Source organism: Mesoplodon mirus (assembly GCF_964341445.2).
Source record: "Mesoplodon mirus genome assembly, chromosome: 12".
Taxonomy (NCBI): Eukaryota; Metazoa; Chordata; class Mammalia; order Artiodactyla; family Ziphiidae; genus Mesoplodon; species Mesoplodon mirus.
The window spans coordinates 48,663,724-48,681,479 of NC_138988.1; the positions used below are offsets into that span (position 1 = coordinate 48,663,724).

At 46.5% G+C, this 17,756-nt stretch overlaps 1 protein-coding gene across 1 annotated transcript in view; it reads right to left on the minus strand.

Annotated features, from left to right (window-relative positions):
• Positions 1–17,756, minus strand: part of ITGA9 (integrin subunit alpha 9) — a 362,363-nt gene that overhangs the window by 73,005 nt on the left and 271,602 nt on the right. Inside the window, exons 19-20 of the mRNA XM_082639253.1 lie at positions 9,405–9,491; positions 5,946–6,025 (exon numbers count right to left, since the gene is read on the minus strand). Of these exons, the coding sequence (XP_082495379.1) occupies positions 5,946–6,025; positions 9,405–9,491 (167 nt within the window). The remainder of the gene's footprint in view (positions 1–5,945; positions 6,026–9,404; positions 9,492–17,756) is intronic.

Consider the following 17,756-nt stretch of genomic DNA (forward strand, 5'->3'; position numbering starts at 1 on the left):
GATCATTATTGTAGGGAAGCAACCACCTTGGGAAAAAGCATGGCTACTGGGTACATGGTGCTGAACCCAGCACCTATACTTGGTTCTACCACACAGAGTGAACACAGGGTCCCAGTTGAAAGCTAAGTTCACCCTCCAGGGGTGGAACATAAGAGTCCCCAAGACCCGCTGAGGTTTGGACACAGCTCATCCGGACCACTCCCCACCCATCATTCCCTGCACCTGTGCAGAGGTCCTGCCGGCTCCCTGCCCTCCCTCCGCCCCCACTGCCTTCCTCTCCCCACCAGTGAGTGCTGAATGCAACCATACTTCAATAGCTCACATCCCCTCTCCTCCTCTCTCCTATTGTTCTGAAACAATGGTGCTCTGTGACTCTGACCCCTAACTCCTCATCTGTCTTCCGCATATGGGGTGAATCCATCACAGTTTACAGAAGCAGCAGGATCAGGTGCCCACCTGGCCTCACTTCCTTGCCCTTCCTTTCCCAGGGGGACAATAAAAGCTGTACAATCACTGCTCAGAGCAAACCAGAGGTGACTCCTGAATGGATGGGAGGATGGCAACGTCCGGGCCTGCTCCCTCCCCTCACCCAGCATCCCACCAGGTCTGAGTAATTGGTTCCTGATGGAAGCACCACCCCGTGCCCTGCCATTTGTCCAGCCACCTGTGGCCGCTGGCAGCTCTGGCCCAACAGTCTCATCTGTCATCGGGTGACTGCTCCAGACTGAGTGAAGTTGCAAAGTTGAGATAAAGAGGCTGAACATCAAAAGGCCCCCAGTTATTCTGCAAGCTCGTGACTTGGGATGCTTCCCATGGTCTGCAGAGCCAGGCTGCTGAGACAGGAGCTCTTGAGAAACTGTTTAGTCTCAACTTTCTATCCTCCTAAATCCACAAGTAGGCAAGAGATCTTCAAAGGGTGGTGACGGGAAGAAAAGGACGATTGGTATTTTAACTGTGGCTTTCAAGATAAGGAGCTTTAAGGATCTTTCCGTCACAGTAGGGAATCAAGTGCTGTGGGTGCCCTCTGGGAGAGTAAGACCAGATTTTCACCAAAGTCTGCAGAGAAATGGGTGCCTGAACTATTCTGCTGCAAGTTTAATAGATAACACAGCTTCCTAAACATCTGTGATTCAAGAAATTAGAAGATTCTGATATTTAATTATTTAAGCGACCAGTACTAGGTGTTCCCTAATGCTATATAGAAATATTAATGTACATAAAGGGATGTTCTTTAATTAAGTTATTAGCGTTTTCTTATATGCCCAGCACTGCATCTGGCAAATAGTAGGTGCTTAACAGATGTGTGTTGAGTGAAAATGTGCCCAGTATAGAGTAAGGGACTATACAGAGTAATCACTTGATGAACCTTTAAAAAAATCCCAATGCCCAGATCTCACCCCAGACAAATTAGATCAGGATCCCTGTAGGGTGGACCAGGCATCGGTAGTTTTTAAGGCTCCCAGGTGATTCCAATGGGCTCCTAAGATCAGAACACCACTGGTCTATGGACATGAGATTCTAGTAGATAAAGTTTCTGCCATTGTGTTGTTTGCTCCCCTTCTTTGACACCTCTGATTAGCCCTAAATGGGATTGGGAAGTAGGTGGAGTTTCCTCTTTTTGACAAGGAAAAGTCTCTTCCATGTCATATTTCCTGCCCAAATGTTCCTTCCCATGAATATCAGCTGCTCCAGGTGTTGAGAGACCCAGACAGCACGCTGATAGATCTGCCCAACAATGGCGAGTTTTCTGTGGATCCTAGGAACAGCAGAATAATTTTCAGGTTGGAATAAGCATCTGCCCCCCTTTATTAAGTCCAACAGTCTTGTGCTCTGTGGGCAAGCCATTGCATTGTATCACTCCCCTCTTCAAAAACTTTCAGTGGCTCCCCACTGCCTGGGGAATGCAGTTGAGGCTGTCAAGGCCCTCCGTGGCCCAGCCCAATCTCCTCTTTCAGCCTCATCTTCCTTCTACTGCCCTTGTATGTCCCCCACCCTTCCTCTGAGATGGTCAGGAATCCCCAACACACTTCAATGCCCACCAGTCACATGGGTGTGACAGAGTAGGCTGTGCCATGCACATCCTCACCACTGTGCCTAGGCTTCTTCAGCCCCAAAACAGACTCCTCTGTGTAAATGCCACCTCCCCAGTGAAGCCCTTCTTGGATTCTAGCAGTGGGAACAAAGTCTACCTTCTCTATGCTTTGCGTTTCTATTAGATCACAGCCATGCTTTATGTAAACGTGAATGATGTGATATTGAAAATAGTGTGAATAAAAAATCACGTCTTGCATGATTTCAAAGCTGGCAAGCTCAGACAATTGTCATCTGTGTTGAAATGCTATTATTCCTGTGGCAATGCTACCCTGACAGACAGCGGGAGCCATGCTGCACTGGAAAGTTGTGCAGGAGTTGGGGGATTGCTGGACTGTATTTTAACATTCACTGTGGTTTTTATTTCCATCTGGTTTGCATGTCCTACTGCAATATGTAGGATATAATTAGTGTTTGTTAAGTCCCACTAGTACTGAACTAAAGGCCAGAAAGTCATCACCTTTGGAGTGGAGGTTGGATATGACAACACAAGGTAAAGAGGGTCAAACAACCACTGTGACGTGCTGTGCTCTCATTTTTAAGACAAGAACATTCTCTAAAATATCAAGGAAAATGCTAAAAAAAAAAAATAGAGAAAGCAGCATTAAACGCAAAAATATGCTACAGTGGTGGTGGATTGAGGGGCTCTGAAAATGTATCCTTCCAGCTTCACAATGGTTCCCAAAGGAAATTTAATCTTAATTCTGTGAGTTTTAAATAACACTGAGACTGAGGAAGGACTCCAGTGAAAAAATAAAACAAAACCTCGTTAAGTGTTTGCCCCACCAGTCCTGCTGCTGTCTACTGTTGGGTTGTATATGTTGGGGCCTGACCTGAACCTCCCAAATGCCCAGTGACTTCAGGCTTTGCGGGCAAAGCCATTAATTAGTAAGAGGCAAGAATGGACCAAGGGTGATGTTGAAAGATTCAGCACTTGGGAAGAATCTTAGTCTAACCTTTGACTAATTGGTGTTTTTGTGAAAATTCAAGAATCACTCAGGCTGGGGTGAGTACGACAGGGTGTTAAAATCCAAGTTTTGGCTGAGGCGTAATAGATGCCAAAATTCAGAGGAAAGCACTAAACCAGGATTTACTATGTCTGGTGGCAACAACCCAAACTATAATGTCAAGGATGTAACAGAGTCGGGAAAGGAGGATTCTTGGAGACAGATTTTGGAGAAAATGGTTTGTGGTCAGGGGAGGGTGACTGCCTTTTAAGCTTCAGAGGACCTTGATCAGGACAGTCAGATGCAGGCCCAGGAAACTTAAGGGGAAGGGGCTGCTGGCTTTCCCCTCCTGACTCCACAAGGATCACCTGCCTTTCCAGAGACTGTCAGGGCAAAGATTCCTGAGTGGGATCTACAAGCAAGAGCCAGGGTAGGGTCACCTTTGGTCCTGTCTCGGGGCACTGTCTCGGCAGCAGGAACTGAAGGCATCTTTGGCTGCCTAGAGGCTGAGGTTGGAAGATGTGGTGAGGGAGGAAGCACAGGTGAGCCTCCAGAGTAGTGGGAGGGTGGAGGGGGTTCCCAAAGGGGAGGAGCCAGCTCTGCATACCCAGACTGAGTGAGTGCCTGCAGCAGTGCCTGGTAAGTAAGACCTTTCCTGTTTGCCTTTTACCTCTCACAACCCCTGCTGTGAGCCTGGGGGGCTCTCAGGAAAAGGGGGAGAAGGCCAGTAGAAGCACCACTGCAGGAAAGCTAGACTATTCCCAGAGAAAGGCTTCCCTCCTGCAGCCTTGCCCTGGCAGAGGGGAGGAAGCCTTAACTTGAAATCAAGTTTTGATTATTTCATGGGATAGGAGACACTTTGATTATGGATTTGTGAATTTGCTTTGAGGCTTGAAGCGACTGTAGGAGCCCAAGAGAAGGGCTTTTACTAACTTTGGTCCCTGCTGTATCTCCCCTTGTCTCACACAGTGGCTGGTCGTAGTAAGTGCTCAAAGGTTTGTAGAATGAGTGAGGGACAGTGCCTGCCCTGGGCTGTTCTGCCCTACTTCCTGCACTGAGCCGTGTCTGCCTCTGTCTCTAGACTGACCCTGTCTTGATGAGGTTTGAGATGGAAGACTCTCTCTCATTCATCCCTGCTCCCTCTCAGCTTCTGCTCAGTGCTTTACACTTGATGGACATGAATGGGGTTGAGAGCAGTGGTCCAGAGCAGGACCCCTTGCTCTACCTGGGGGTCAGATAGATGGCTGAGCCGGCACCTGTTATCTTGCACCATGGGGCTCATCTGAAAAGTCTGGGAGATGACCTTCTCTCTCAGAATGTGGGACCAGGAGCGCCTTCTTAGTGCCCAAGGGTGCAGTCCTCCTTGGAGGAAGTCTTGGGTTGAGCACCCTCATTTCAGAGGTGACCATGTGGGTGGGGGCCTTAGTTTTACAACGCTTAGCCCCTTGCCTCGCTCTGCACCCCGGATTCAGTGGGTCTCCAGTCTTGGCCGCATGCTAACCTGTGGCTGCACAATCTCCTTTCTCTGGTTGACTTGCAGCCCCTGGTTTCATGGTCTGCTCATCTAGTGTCTGGCCTTCCATTTTCCCGGCCTCCATTAGCCATGAGGTTCCTGAGATAACAATATCTCACCTTTTTTTCTGTGGATCTTGCCTGACCTTGGGCTTCACAGTGTTTGGTTCAGATCTCCAGACCACCTCTGGGATAGATTCAGATCCCTTGGCATGAAAGTTTGTCTTGGAGATTAAGGCAACTAGAGATAAGACATGATAACTGAATGCCTGATCCTTGATCAGACTCTGGACCAGTAAAAAAGTGGCTACAAAGTCATTTTTGGGACAACTGGAACATGGACTAGAGATTAGATAATAGCATTGTATCAGTGTTAAATTTCCTGAATTTTATAACTATACTGGGGTTATTTTAGAGAATGGCCTCATTCTTAGGAAACACATGGAGACACTTTTGGGTAAAGAGGCATGATATCTGCAACTTACTTTCAGATGGTTAAGTGGAAAACATCATACATAGAAAGAGAATGATAAACTAAATGAGGTAGCACGTCAAGGCTGGGTGAATCTGGGTAAAGGGTATACAGGAGTTCCTTGCACTATTCTTTGCAACATTTCTGTTAAGTTTAAAATCATTTCCAAATAAAAATTCAAATAAAAAGGTTGCCTTGGGTATCCAACCTATGCAGTCAAAGCTTGTATCTCCCTATTCACCCACCTAAATACCTCTCCTTCCAGCCCAGCTATCGGCCAAGGGCTACCCAGATGGTACTTCAAGGCACGTGTGGATTCTGGCTTGTGGAGGCAGCTCACGACCCCAGAGTCTCTCTCAAGCACCCTTGGCTATACTGGAGAGAGAGAGGCAGGAGCACAGTCCTGAGGGAAGACATCACTACTGCACTGTCCCCTTCCCTATCTGTCCACTCAGCTCCTAGGACAAGCCCTCTCTTGAGGACCATCTCTTGGGGGCCTCCACCAACAGGCTTGGCCAGGCCCTCAGGCTGCAGGAGCCCTGTCCTCGCATCAAGGGATGCTGGGATACATGCATGAGAAGCCACTGACCACAGAGGACACTTGTGAACTAACCAACCACATAGGCTTGGGCTGGAATCCTGACCACTCCAGGCCTGTCTCTCCTCAGCTGTAAAATCATTTACCTCTGACTGGATGAACCCCTAGTCCTTCCCAGCTCTCTCTGAGCTGGTGTCTGCACAAGCGGAACTAGACAAGCACCATCCTTGAGAGACCCGATTCTATGCAGCGGTTTGGGGCTTTATCACTGAGCAGTTCCTTCCTCCTCGGCGTTTTGGGCATCATCATCAAAGCATGACCAGGGCATGACCTTTCTTGGTCCCATAAATCTTTCATCTTTGGAAAAAATTTAAATCCCCCTTACCTCTGAGCAGTAACGATGAAGCTAAGAACTTCCTCTTCCCCAGACAGGTGGCTTGTATCAAAGATCACGCTGAATTCATACTATGGGAAAAGAAAGTGACATTTGGCATCAGCCAGCATTCCAAACTTAAACACTACAATCTTCTGCAGTTTATGACCTCTGGTTGCTCATTTGCACGGCAAGCTTTATTCTGTGTGCATTTCTCTCTGATGGTCAGGCCAGAGATACAACTTGAGCAATAAAACCCAGAGCCCACTCTGGCGAGAGGCACGCTGTCCTTTTCAGCAACTGAGGTTTTCGTTAGGAAGCGATACGCTTGAACTCTTAAACCAGGACTTCCTAAATTTCACTCACACACCATCATCCCAGTTTTTTGCTACATCTGCTTATCATATCACCTGTGATATGTACTTTGTATTTTTATTGCCTCACTCTTGCTGTTTAAAGACTATTTTAAAGAGAAGAATTTATATCACTATCACAGATGGGAATCCAGGATCACTTGCCATAAAGAGGAGGTCATCATAAAAATAAACATAACGGAAACAAAGGGGTGTTGAATTCTGTTGCCTGCTGAAGGCTCTGGGCCTAAGGTCTGCTCTATTTTGATAAAAGGGAGATTAATGACTGATAGGGAGGTGTTAGAGATATTGTAGAGCTACCAGAGAATTTCTCCCACAAAAAGTTAGGATTGAAAGAGTGTTGAAAAGGTAATAAATTTCTCACTGTTAGAGTCAACGTGGTTTAGTGCTATGTCCATGTATCACCTAAAATCATCTCATGAGCCATCCAAAATCATCTCAGGTACTCCCAGTGGTGGGCACCCTGTGATTCGGGGAACACTGCTCCAAGCAAATGGTTTTCACCATATACACACTGGGCAAGTGTGGGAATCAGGAAGGACCCCTCGGGTAGGGCTTATAGAGCCAGGCTCTACCACAAACTATGTGATCTTGGCCAAGATACTCGATCTCTTTGCATTTCAATAAAAAAGAAGAGGGTGGACAAAATGATCCTTAAATTCCATCAAGTTCTGAGAGTCTATGACTTATTTAACATCTAAATATTTGTTCCTTTATGACATCATTTTGTTCCTTTATGACGAATTCTAGGCAATGGTCTAACTTTGCAACACTGGATTCTACTGAACTGAATGCTACCTGAAAGTAATGAACGCTGGATCATGACATTGGACCATCAACTAGAGTGGATGCTGGACATCCCTTTCTAGACAGAAATTTCTGTTGCAGTGAGACCTGTCAGCTTACAGTGAGGGTGGGACATGGAGACAGGACAGGAAACAGAGCTGGAGGACCCAAAGGAAGGGAAAGTCAAGGGTCTCATTGCAGCAGAGAGTCTGAACTGGCAGGAGATCTGAATTAAACCCTCTAAAGATCAAAGTGAGGTAAGAAGCAAAAGATTTGGGCACAAAGCCAAAATGAGAGCCAGAGGCTTGGGAGAACAGAAGGTCAGGAACCGGGCAGGCTGGTCATGAGAGACAGAAACATACGGCCAGCGAAGTAAGCAGATAGTGTGGTCATGAGGCTTAGCAGGTGGTCTGGAGCCTGATGACCCACAGGGTCTGAGGGCAGGGCAGGACAAGCAGGGCTGTGGATAGAGGGAGCGCCATCCCTGCTGGGTCGCTTCTGGGGCTTTCTCCAGGGACTCACCCCCAGGGCCCTGCCTCCAGGACCAGCCTTGCTACAGGCCTTCACTTCTGTATGTGGAGGAAGGCAGTGACATTACCAAGCTGGAAAAAAAATCCAACATCCAACATCCATACTTCTGTTGGCTCTGTGACTATTTTGAGAGAGAATGAATTTTAACAAAATTTAAGGCCCCATAAGTCAAGATTACTTTATTTTCATTGTATTCATTTATTCACTTTCTCTTTATGGGAAGTGATCCTGGATCCATCTGCAATGATAAGTTTTCCTTTTAAAATATCTTTAAAACTAGCAAGACGCACCTCAGGTTTGAGGGAGGGAGGCTGGATTTTACAACAAAATGGCTACTTTTTTTTTTTTTTTTGCGGTATGCGGGCCTCTCACTGTTGCAGAGCACAGGCTCTGGACGCGCAGGCTCAGCGGCCATGGCCCACGGGCCCAGCCGCTCCGTGGCATGTGGGATCCTCCCAGACCGGGGCACGAACCCGTGTCCCCTGCAATGGCAGGCGGACTCTCAACCACTGCGCCATCAGGGAAGCCCAAAATGGCTACTTTTAAACTGTTTCAATTAAGTCTATTTCCTGTTGCTCAAAAGATGTCAATAAAATTTGTGTGTGTGTGTGTGTGTGTGTGTGTGCATGTGCGTGCCATATTTTACTACAGGCAATAATGCCCAGCATTCAGGGTCCTCCTCCTGCATCCTCACCCTACCTGGAATCTCACAGGACTTGGCCCATATTCTGCCAGTTTTTCTGAGGACAGCCACCACTTGGGGCTTCCCTTCTCCTGGGATGAATGTGGACAGAATGAGGATCAGAGCCAGAAAAAAGGCTGAGGAATCACAGATGTAAGAGCCACCACAGTTTGGAGCAGGTACATTCAACGAGGTGGAGGGATTCAAGTGATTTGCTAAGAAATGAGCAAATCTTCCTTACTAGAACATTCTCACAACTGGTTTGCAAAACAGCTCCTATGTACTGAGACCAAAAAGCCTTAGAGATTAAAATGATCCAATTCTACGACATAGGCAGGATAAAAGGATTAAACTTTCTTTTTTTTTTTTTAGGAAGGGAAAAAAGGTAGACAAAGGAATATAAAATTTCCTTCAAATCATAGCAGGGAAAACAGCTTCCATTTAAAAAGGCAGAACTGGTCTTTTAGAGTCTAGTTTTACCTCCAAAAATCACATCTTCTATGTCTTTGCATCTCTTTATAGTGATGGCACATACTAGAATGTTCCATGAATCTCCAAATATGCTAAACCATATTATTGTTTGCGCTTAGAAAATTTGGCTCCTTATAAATACCAAAGTGACTGTACTTTCTTGTACTTTTCTGAAAAAATGAAGTGCAATACAATTATTTATATTTTAAGAGGCCTCTTCAAAAAACTGTGAGTTCCCGGGGGGTGACAGCCAGGACTGTAGGTCACTAGCCCAGACCACATCTTCTCCTATGTTGTCCCAGGGACTCAAAGTGGCATGGGATGTCCCAGAAAATAAAATGTTAAGAGGCCAACCAGATGGTGACTGACAAAGTACAAAGGCCGTGGCGTGTGTCTCACATCTGCGGTATGTCACATGGATCAAGGGGAAGGACCACATGTCCACGGCCCCCCGGAACAGACTTGGAGATGGCCATGGACAGGGCTGGCTGTGCCCAGGCAGGGCTTTGCTGGCCACCCTGCTGCAGTGGGGTGTGGGCGAAACCTCGGGGAGGCAGTTGCAGAATGAGTGGCTGGTGGGAAGGGCCGGGGGTGCTGCCAAGGAAGTGCCCCGTCCCTGCCCCTTACCTTCGACTTTGACCTCATGAAAGGGAATCCCACACTGCATTTGAGGAAGTCCGATTCCAGCAGTTCACAGGAAATGCCCATTTCCTCCTGAAAGACAAAAAGTACCAACAGATGGGCCGGCTGCACCAGGACAGGTAGGTGTGTGGAGGAGCCCCAGGCAGGCAAATCCAGGCTTCAGCAGACATGGTCCTGCTTTAGGGAAGTTCTCAGACAACAGCCACTGTTGGCTGTGCTGGAATGAGGAGCCTCTGACAGGCCAAGTCCCCATCCTCCTCTGACTGCCCACCCTTGCCAGAGGTTCTCTGGGAAGACGGTGCAGAGGACAAAACCACTCTTCATTCTTTTTTTTTTTTTTTTTTTTAATCATGTTTGTTATTGTATATCAGAGTTTCCCTAACTGTGTTCCATAAAACATTAGTTCTGTGGGTATTACATTTTAAAAAAGGGTTTTGGGGTCAAAAAGTTTGGAAGATGTAGGGATAAAAAGAGTTAAAAATGTGATTTTTTTAAAGCAATTATTATTGTTTTTGAATTTTATTCTGTTTTTTTTTTTTTTATACAGCAGGTTCTTATTAGTAAGAACACTCTTCATTCTTAATCAACACTTTGGCTCTGAACCCCGGTGCTCTCCTGGTGAAACGGGACAGCCCACACGTGAGCTGGATGCCTCCTTAGGTTTGCATTAAAAGGCATCCAAGTCGCCTTTCTGGCTCACACCCTAATCTTGCCTTTCAAAACCTTACTAGTTGAGGAAAAATAAACGCTAAGAAAATCGCACCAAGGAAAACACAGGGATTCTTTCTACAGCATGAAGCAATGAGGGCTGAGCTGCACCCTCAGCAAGGCTTCCCAGGGTGGGGGTAGGTGCAAGGGCAAGGAGAGGGTTCCCAGCATAGCTGGCCTGGGTGGACTCTACAGACAGGCTCGAGAAAACCAGGAAAGGGGCCACGGGGAGCTGCCATCTTTCCACCTGCACACATGGTTTACAACCAAAGTCAATGGAAAGCAGGAGGCTCTTCATAACCCACAGGGCCTCTCTGACTCACTGAGGCCAAATCAAGACTTCTGAGGGGAGACAGAATGTTTGCAGATTTGGGAAAAGGAGAAGGCACAGAACAGAACTAGCACTGGCTGAATGTCTAGAAGCTGGGGTGCTGGAGTTCAATGAGGTCATGTGACTTCCTTAAGGTTATTCTTTTTTTTTTTTTTGCGGTACGCAGGCCTCTCACTGTTGTGACCTCTCCCGCTGTGGAGCACAGGCTCCGGACGTGCAGGCTCAGCAGCCATGGCTCACAGGCCTAGCCGCTCCGCGGCATGTGGGATCTTCCTGGACCGGGGCACGAACCCATGTCCCCTGCATCAGCAGGCAGACTCTCAACCACTGCGCCACCAGGGAAGCCCCCAAGGTCATTCTTGACTGACTCTAAAACCTATCTCCTTCCCCTACCAAGGCCCTGATCTTCTCGAGGGCCTTGGCAACTCTGCAACACACAATGGCAGCCAAAAGGAACCAACCTGTGTGGATTCTGGCTTTGAAATGTCACCCATGCTCCCTCCTCCAATTTCCAAGACCTGCACCTCAGCCCAGACCCACACTTCCAGGTAGATGGGTGAAATAAAAAAAGTTTAAGTTGTCTAATCAGAAAAAAAAAAAAAATGTGAGCACTTACCACAACATACCTACTTAGTTATATGTTATACACATATACTATTACACTAATATATTATGAACATTATCAAACACAAAAAGTAGAAATGACAAAAAACAAATAACTCATCTGTGGGATTAGAAGTCAAGATAATAATTGGCGGGTGGCAAGTGGAAGGGAGTTCTCGGGGTGCTGGGGATGTTCTCAGGTGTGATCATTGTGAAAATTCACTGAGCTGGGCGCCTAATGATTTGTGTACTTTTGTCTGTTTTCTAAACATCAATAAAACTTTATTTAGAAAATAGCAACAAAGAAACAGCAACAGAAACAACCCGAAATACAACGAAATAAAACATAGGAGATATATAAATATAAAAGGGAACTGTAGCTTATCTTTCAGCATCCAATCTAGATATCTAATGGGGATAACTGACCTCAGTGACTGTTATAAGTTTTCTAACGGTTCTCTGTGACCTTAGTCAGCATCCCTCATGTGGACTTGGGACCTCCTGCATTAAAATTGGTTTGGGAGCACCTTAAAAAATACAGATTCCCAGGCCATGCCCCAGTGGTCTGAGTAGACCCTGAGTATACTCTGAGATTGTGGGGCCTGAGATAAGCATTTTCAATTCATGATAGGTGATACAGTAAGTGTTCCACTGTGCAATGCTTTGGGAGCCACTGCTATGAGTTTGCCTTTTTTTGGTCCATTCTACAGGTTTCTTGAGGAATCTTCTTAAAATGCCTCTCTCCATTATGAACATAATAAAACTCAAAATCTTAACACTGGCATCCATTTGGCCCCTACCTCTCTGAGCACATATGTCACTATTCTACAAATATCCTTTTCTTGGTCTCATTTCCACACTTTCCACACTTTTGCCTAGTTGTTCCCACTGTCAGGAACACCTTTCCTCAGCCCTTCCTCCAAGGTTTCCTTCACCCATCTTGCCCCAAACACTCGTGGGTAGCAGGTAAGTTTGCATATCTAATATGGGCATGGCACAGGATTTGGAACAGACCCTGAGCATCCATTGAGTGGCTGAGTCATCACATCACCTCCCACGATCAGCACTGAGGACACAGATCTGAATGACATTAGTCCCTGTCCTTGAAGAGCTCACAGCTTAGAAGGGGAACATCTTCCAGCAGAGAAACAGACATTTACAGGGCAGCGTGAGGGGCTGCTCTTGGAATCTTGAGAACATGCAGCGGCAATCTCAATAAGGAAAACCAGTGAATAATTTCTCAAATGCTGTCTTACGAACTGCATGGCCCAAAGATTGGTCCTAATGATTCACTGTTGGTGGCCTCTTGTCACCTTTCTCTTCCTTATAATTCCTCACCCAAGAAGCAATGTCCACAATTGGCCCAAGTACAAGCTACTCTAAATACTAGCTAACTGGCCTGTGGGCATTAGAAGCAGCGAGCTCAAGCCTAGGTGACCTTAACTCCCTGGGACAGTCTTGGTTTACGTCTGTCGTTCTGGTGTAATTACTCTCAAGAGCATCCCAGGATATACATAAATTATATTACTCAACCCAGTTCCAAAGCTCAACATCTCACTGGAAATCCCTTTCAAACCAGGAGAGAGGTTTTCAATTTAAGTCAAAGGTCTATCCGTTCTCAAAGATTTATCACCCCGAAGACTTCTTCAGGCTTTACATGGATGTGAAGGACTCACTAGGCTTTAAAAATTTACTCTGGAACTTGAGGGGACCTCTGTTTACTCAGCTTTGATCTAAGACTGCTTTTGATTGTCTGAGAACTGCTGAACTACCTTATTTTTGTTAATTCCAAAATGTGAGGAAATAACATTTAAACCAGCATTTATTGCATTATTCCACATCTCTCTTCCACCCTACTCAGTCTAATAGAAGTGACAGAATTCTGGTTGGATCTTGGGGTGGGGGACAAGCAAAAAGAGTGAAAACCAAAGACTTCCGTAGGAATGAGAGCGCTCAGTGTACGGTCATGACTCACGCACTCCCGGACGCTGCGACAGGGAGGAATGTCATGGATCACCCTTCTGCGCCTGTCAGCACCATAACAGCCCCCCCATGGCTATGTAAGTCCCCTTGACTGAAAGGCTTTAATTCCATTTTCCACTCTTCACTGTAGCTATGAGGCAAAGAGGCCCCCAGAGCATGGGCTTCAGCAAACACTGTGACTGCTGGTGTGGATGGCACAAGTGCTGCACCCAGAACCCCTTTACTAGATGACTTCCAGTCCCTGGCTGAATGGGAGCTGCTTTGCCTGGGAGGTTATAACACCCTTCCTCTGCAGCCTATGATTGACATGGGTGCAAAAGGCTGCCCCTTTGCCTCAAGGTGAGACCAGCTGTACTGTGCAACTCATGTTCCAGAGCCCCCGTGGGATTAGGCTGAGAGCACATCCCTGTTTGCTCCTGTCTTCTGCCCCATTCTGTTCCCTTCACTCCTTTTCTCCCAAGAGCATTTCTGCAGTAAATCATTTGCCCAGGAATCCCCATCTCAGGTTCTTCTCCGGTGAACCTGACCTCAGACAATACTCTTTATAGATGAGGCTGCTGGCACTGAGAGCTTCTGGAAAGTACTGGGCATTTGTTCCCAGGTGGGGAGAGGCAATGGGAGGGGAACCCTCACATGCTAACAAATGTTGTTCAAATCCTTACTAACCAAAGGAAAAATTTTCTAACTACTGGTTATAAAGTCAGCATAGCTGCCCCCATCAGGGAGCACTTAATCTCAAAGCAGTATCAGCATCCCCTTTGCTCTGGTTTTAGATCCTGCCTGGGGCATAACCTTAAAAAACAGGGTCACTATGGAGCTAGGTACCACCCCAGCCCACCTCCACCCCCACTCCATAGTCAGGCAGGCATCCTGTAGTCAAAGAAGTCTCAGGGAACCTTTAAAAGATGAATGTTGGTATGATGTGGCTAAACTAGCTGTGCCCTGGCTTTAGACAGCATCAGGAATAGTGATCTAGTGGGGGGAGGGTGCTTTTTACCTCCGCCAGGCACATGGTACCCCACAAGGAGGTACATGGGAGAGATTCTAAGGACAAGGCTTCTCCTTGGCTCTGATTCCTTTTGTGCCTCAATCATTGCTTACACTGACTTTAGCTTGGAGAACTTACCTTCAGCACTGTTGCAAGACTTATGATTACCAGCTCTCAGCTGACGGGGAATGTGGACCAGTGAATAGACTGTCTACCCTTTGTCACTGATTGCCAGACAGTGTAGAATCTGATTATCCAACTCAGATGCAGTGCAAATCTACTAAAACCTGTTGCAAAGGTGCAGGCTTTCATGAAATCAATGAAAGTGATGCTCAGAAACTGCTCAAACCACTCAAAGCCTCTGATTAAGTCTGGATCTTGCAGAGTTAGATCAGTTAACTGTTGAAGAAGTCAAAATTATCCTTGGATGATAACACTTTAAGCTGCTTGAGAAGATAAGGCTTTAAATTTAAAAGATCAAGAGAAGTGTTTGGGAAAAATGCACCATCATAAAAACGACCTTTCTGTTATTGTCCTAAAAAAAAAAAGGCAAAATATGAAGCAAAGAATGTTACCTTATAACAGGAATATTCACATCCAAAAGCTGCCTACCCAGGACTCAGTTACTTCTTTCACTTCAGTAATTAATGCACTGCTAGGTTTTTTTTTGGGGGGGGAGGTATGCGGGCCTCTCACTGCTGTGGCTTCTCCCGTTGCAGAGAACAGGCTCCGGACGCGCAGGCTCAGCGGCCATGGCTCACGGGCCCAGCCGCTCCGCGGCATGTGGGATCTTCCCGGACCGGGGCACGAACCCGTGTCCCCTGCATCGGCAGGCGGACTCCCAGCCACTGCGCCACCAGGGAAGCCCTGCACTGCTATTTTAAAGATGCTAATAAAGCAAATAAACTTTTGCCTTGGGTCTAAGTATCCTTGACCATTATTATTACAAGAGCTGTTAAGTGTAGAATAACATAAACTTATTTTCATAATCTTTAGTTTCATTTTTCAAGTAAAGTCTCAATCAAAACTTAAAGAAAAAATTTTAATATGAAATTCTGGACCCTATTTTAAGAAGATTCACAAAACTGGCCTTTTTCCCAGTCCCACTTTTCCTTGGCTAGCAGACACATCCAATTCCATAAAATGCTATCAAGGTTTCTCCCCAGAGATTGAGTGATTCAGTTTAAATTTTCTAAATTTTTTTTTTTTACTAAGACACATTATTCTCAGGATCAGAAAAACATCAATTAACATTTTTTTTAGAACACAAGATGAAAGCCTACTTGGTTTCTGCACATTTGTCTCTATATTCTCAGTACCGGGCACTCAGCAGCTCCTGAGTTTGCACTTAGTACTTCAACAAGCCTTGGCTCCTCGGGGATTCAGATGAAGGGACTTCAAGAGGCAGCTTATTTGCTGGTCTGCCTGGCATGGGAGATGCTTGCCTTGGCAAAGGCCCTCTCTTTTCCAGACATACCTCGGCTATCCTGGCCCTGGGAGCTTGGCCAGCGGAGCCAAGTTCCAGCCCTGCTTGTAATATGCAGTGTGGCTGGCAGGAAGAAATCAGATCATGAAGTTAGTGAGCCTCCTTGGCCTTCAGGCTCCTTCTTCCCATTCACACAGCATTCAATTTTATTCTGGAGCCACACTTTCTCTGACCACCAACGCAGTGCCCTGTGGGAGCAGCAAATCCGGTCAGGGCTTAATGCTGGGCTCCAGGGAGAGTGTGAAGTTTACCTTCCCATTTGCTACTTCCTCCTGTGTTTGTTAAACTGAGATGACCCTTCATGTTCTATGTCTGACTGAAGTTTGGTATTCATCTAAGACCCTCTTCCTTTCTTCCAGCCACGTGAGGTGTGACCCCTGTGAGCTGATAAGCTCTGTGTTAACTCAGTTAATAAAGAATTCAGGTAAATTTTGGAAGCACTTGATCCCAAATTCTCTAATTAACTGAGGAGTCAAAGGTTCTCAATAACCTGGCCCAGTGAGTTAATAGAAAGAGTTTATTCCCCAGAAATACTTTATTGGCCCCACTCAAGGATGAGTCAGCCTGAGCCTCACCAGAAAAAACAGTGCTATTCCTAGAGGGGAATCCTTTGGGACAGGGCCCATGGAATTCCTCAGCATGCAGAAAAGCACACGGGCTTGCAGCATAGAAAGTGCACAAGCTTTGGCATCGGTGTCCCAATTGATTTGCTCAGATATGTAACATCTATGGGTCATCAGACAAACAGGCTGGCCTTTCTACAAGCCTCCATTTTCTCACCTGAAAAATGAAGCCATAACATCTGCATTATAGGACTGGGGCTGGCCTGCCAGTGTGGACGGCTGTAAAGACGGAGTCCACAGATGGCCCCTACTCAGTAATAGCTCGTTACATGCCAGGTAGCTCCTCTTTTTATGCCCATTTTAAAAGGAGGAAACTGGAACACAGAGAAGTTATAGCACTTGCCCAGGATTTCCCAGCTGTCAATATAAGAATGGACCAGAGGGGGCCTGAGGCGGGGAACCCCAAACATGGCACAGACAAGGTCCCCTCTTCCCCATCCCCTGAAGAACCCACAGAAACTGAGCCTGAGCAGGTGGGCAGCATAAACCCAATGAATGGAGCGCGTGGCCTTTAAGGAACCTGGAGCACACGGGATGCCAGGACAGATGCCAATCGTGGCTGATGGCCTGGCAAGGCTGGGGCACTGGTTTACAGGCCCTGCCGGATAGGGGCTGGCAACCAGCAGTCTGAGGGAATAGAGGTGATTACCGGCACACGTGGGGGTTCCAAGGCAAGTGCTACAAAGCAAGTGCCTTTTTAAACTTTTGTCTAAACCCCCATTTGGAAGTGAAGGCCCAGACTATTCTGGGTTTGTTCTTTCCAAGCTTAAAAAAGTAAAGCAAGCAAGAGCTAGAGTCAAAACAAATGTTTGAGACAGATGAACCACATAACTGTTAAAGCCAAAATCCCTTCTGAAGCTAAGGAGTGCTGAATTTGGAGCGTGCACTTTGAACAACCCTGTACCCATCACAGGCAGTGGGAAGTCAGCTGTCCCAGGAGGAGCAATTTTCTTATCAAAGTGGAGACAAGGGAGGCTCCTTCCAAACAGTCCTCTTGGCACTAAGGATGCTTTAAAATGAGTAAAAATAATATTGCATTTAAAAAAACCAACACAAATCAGAAATGACTTGAATAAGCTTATTCCTGTCACATGCCCCTCCTGTGCATTACATCAACCCCTAACCTTTGTATTTTCCCAACATGAAGACAAATCAAAACACTTCCCCAAATGCTGATGACTGCCCCCTTCGGGATGGCAGGAAAACAAACTAAAGAATCTAAACAAACAAATAAATAAAAATAAACCCACCATCCCAGCCCCCATCCACCCCAGCGGGTGAGCAGACAAGCCTCTCAGGCTGGAGCTGTCCATCCTTTTTTATTTCTGGTATGGAGCGATGGAGATCTCCTCTAACACCCAGTGCTATGGCAACATTTCCAATATGAATATTCCATTGGTCAGGCTGCTGCAGGCAGCCCGGCTTTAGCAAGACCAGCTGGGTGACTGACAGAGTCTTGGTGCTCCAGCTGGGTGTCAGGCTCGTGCCTCTGAGGTGGGAGAGCCGAGCTCAGGAAATAGGTACACCAGAGACCTCCTCACCCCATATAATATCAAACGGTGAAAGCTCGCTCAGAGATCTCCATCTCAACACTAAGACCCAGCTCCATTCAACG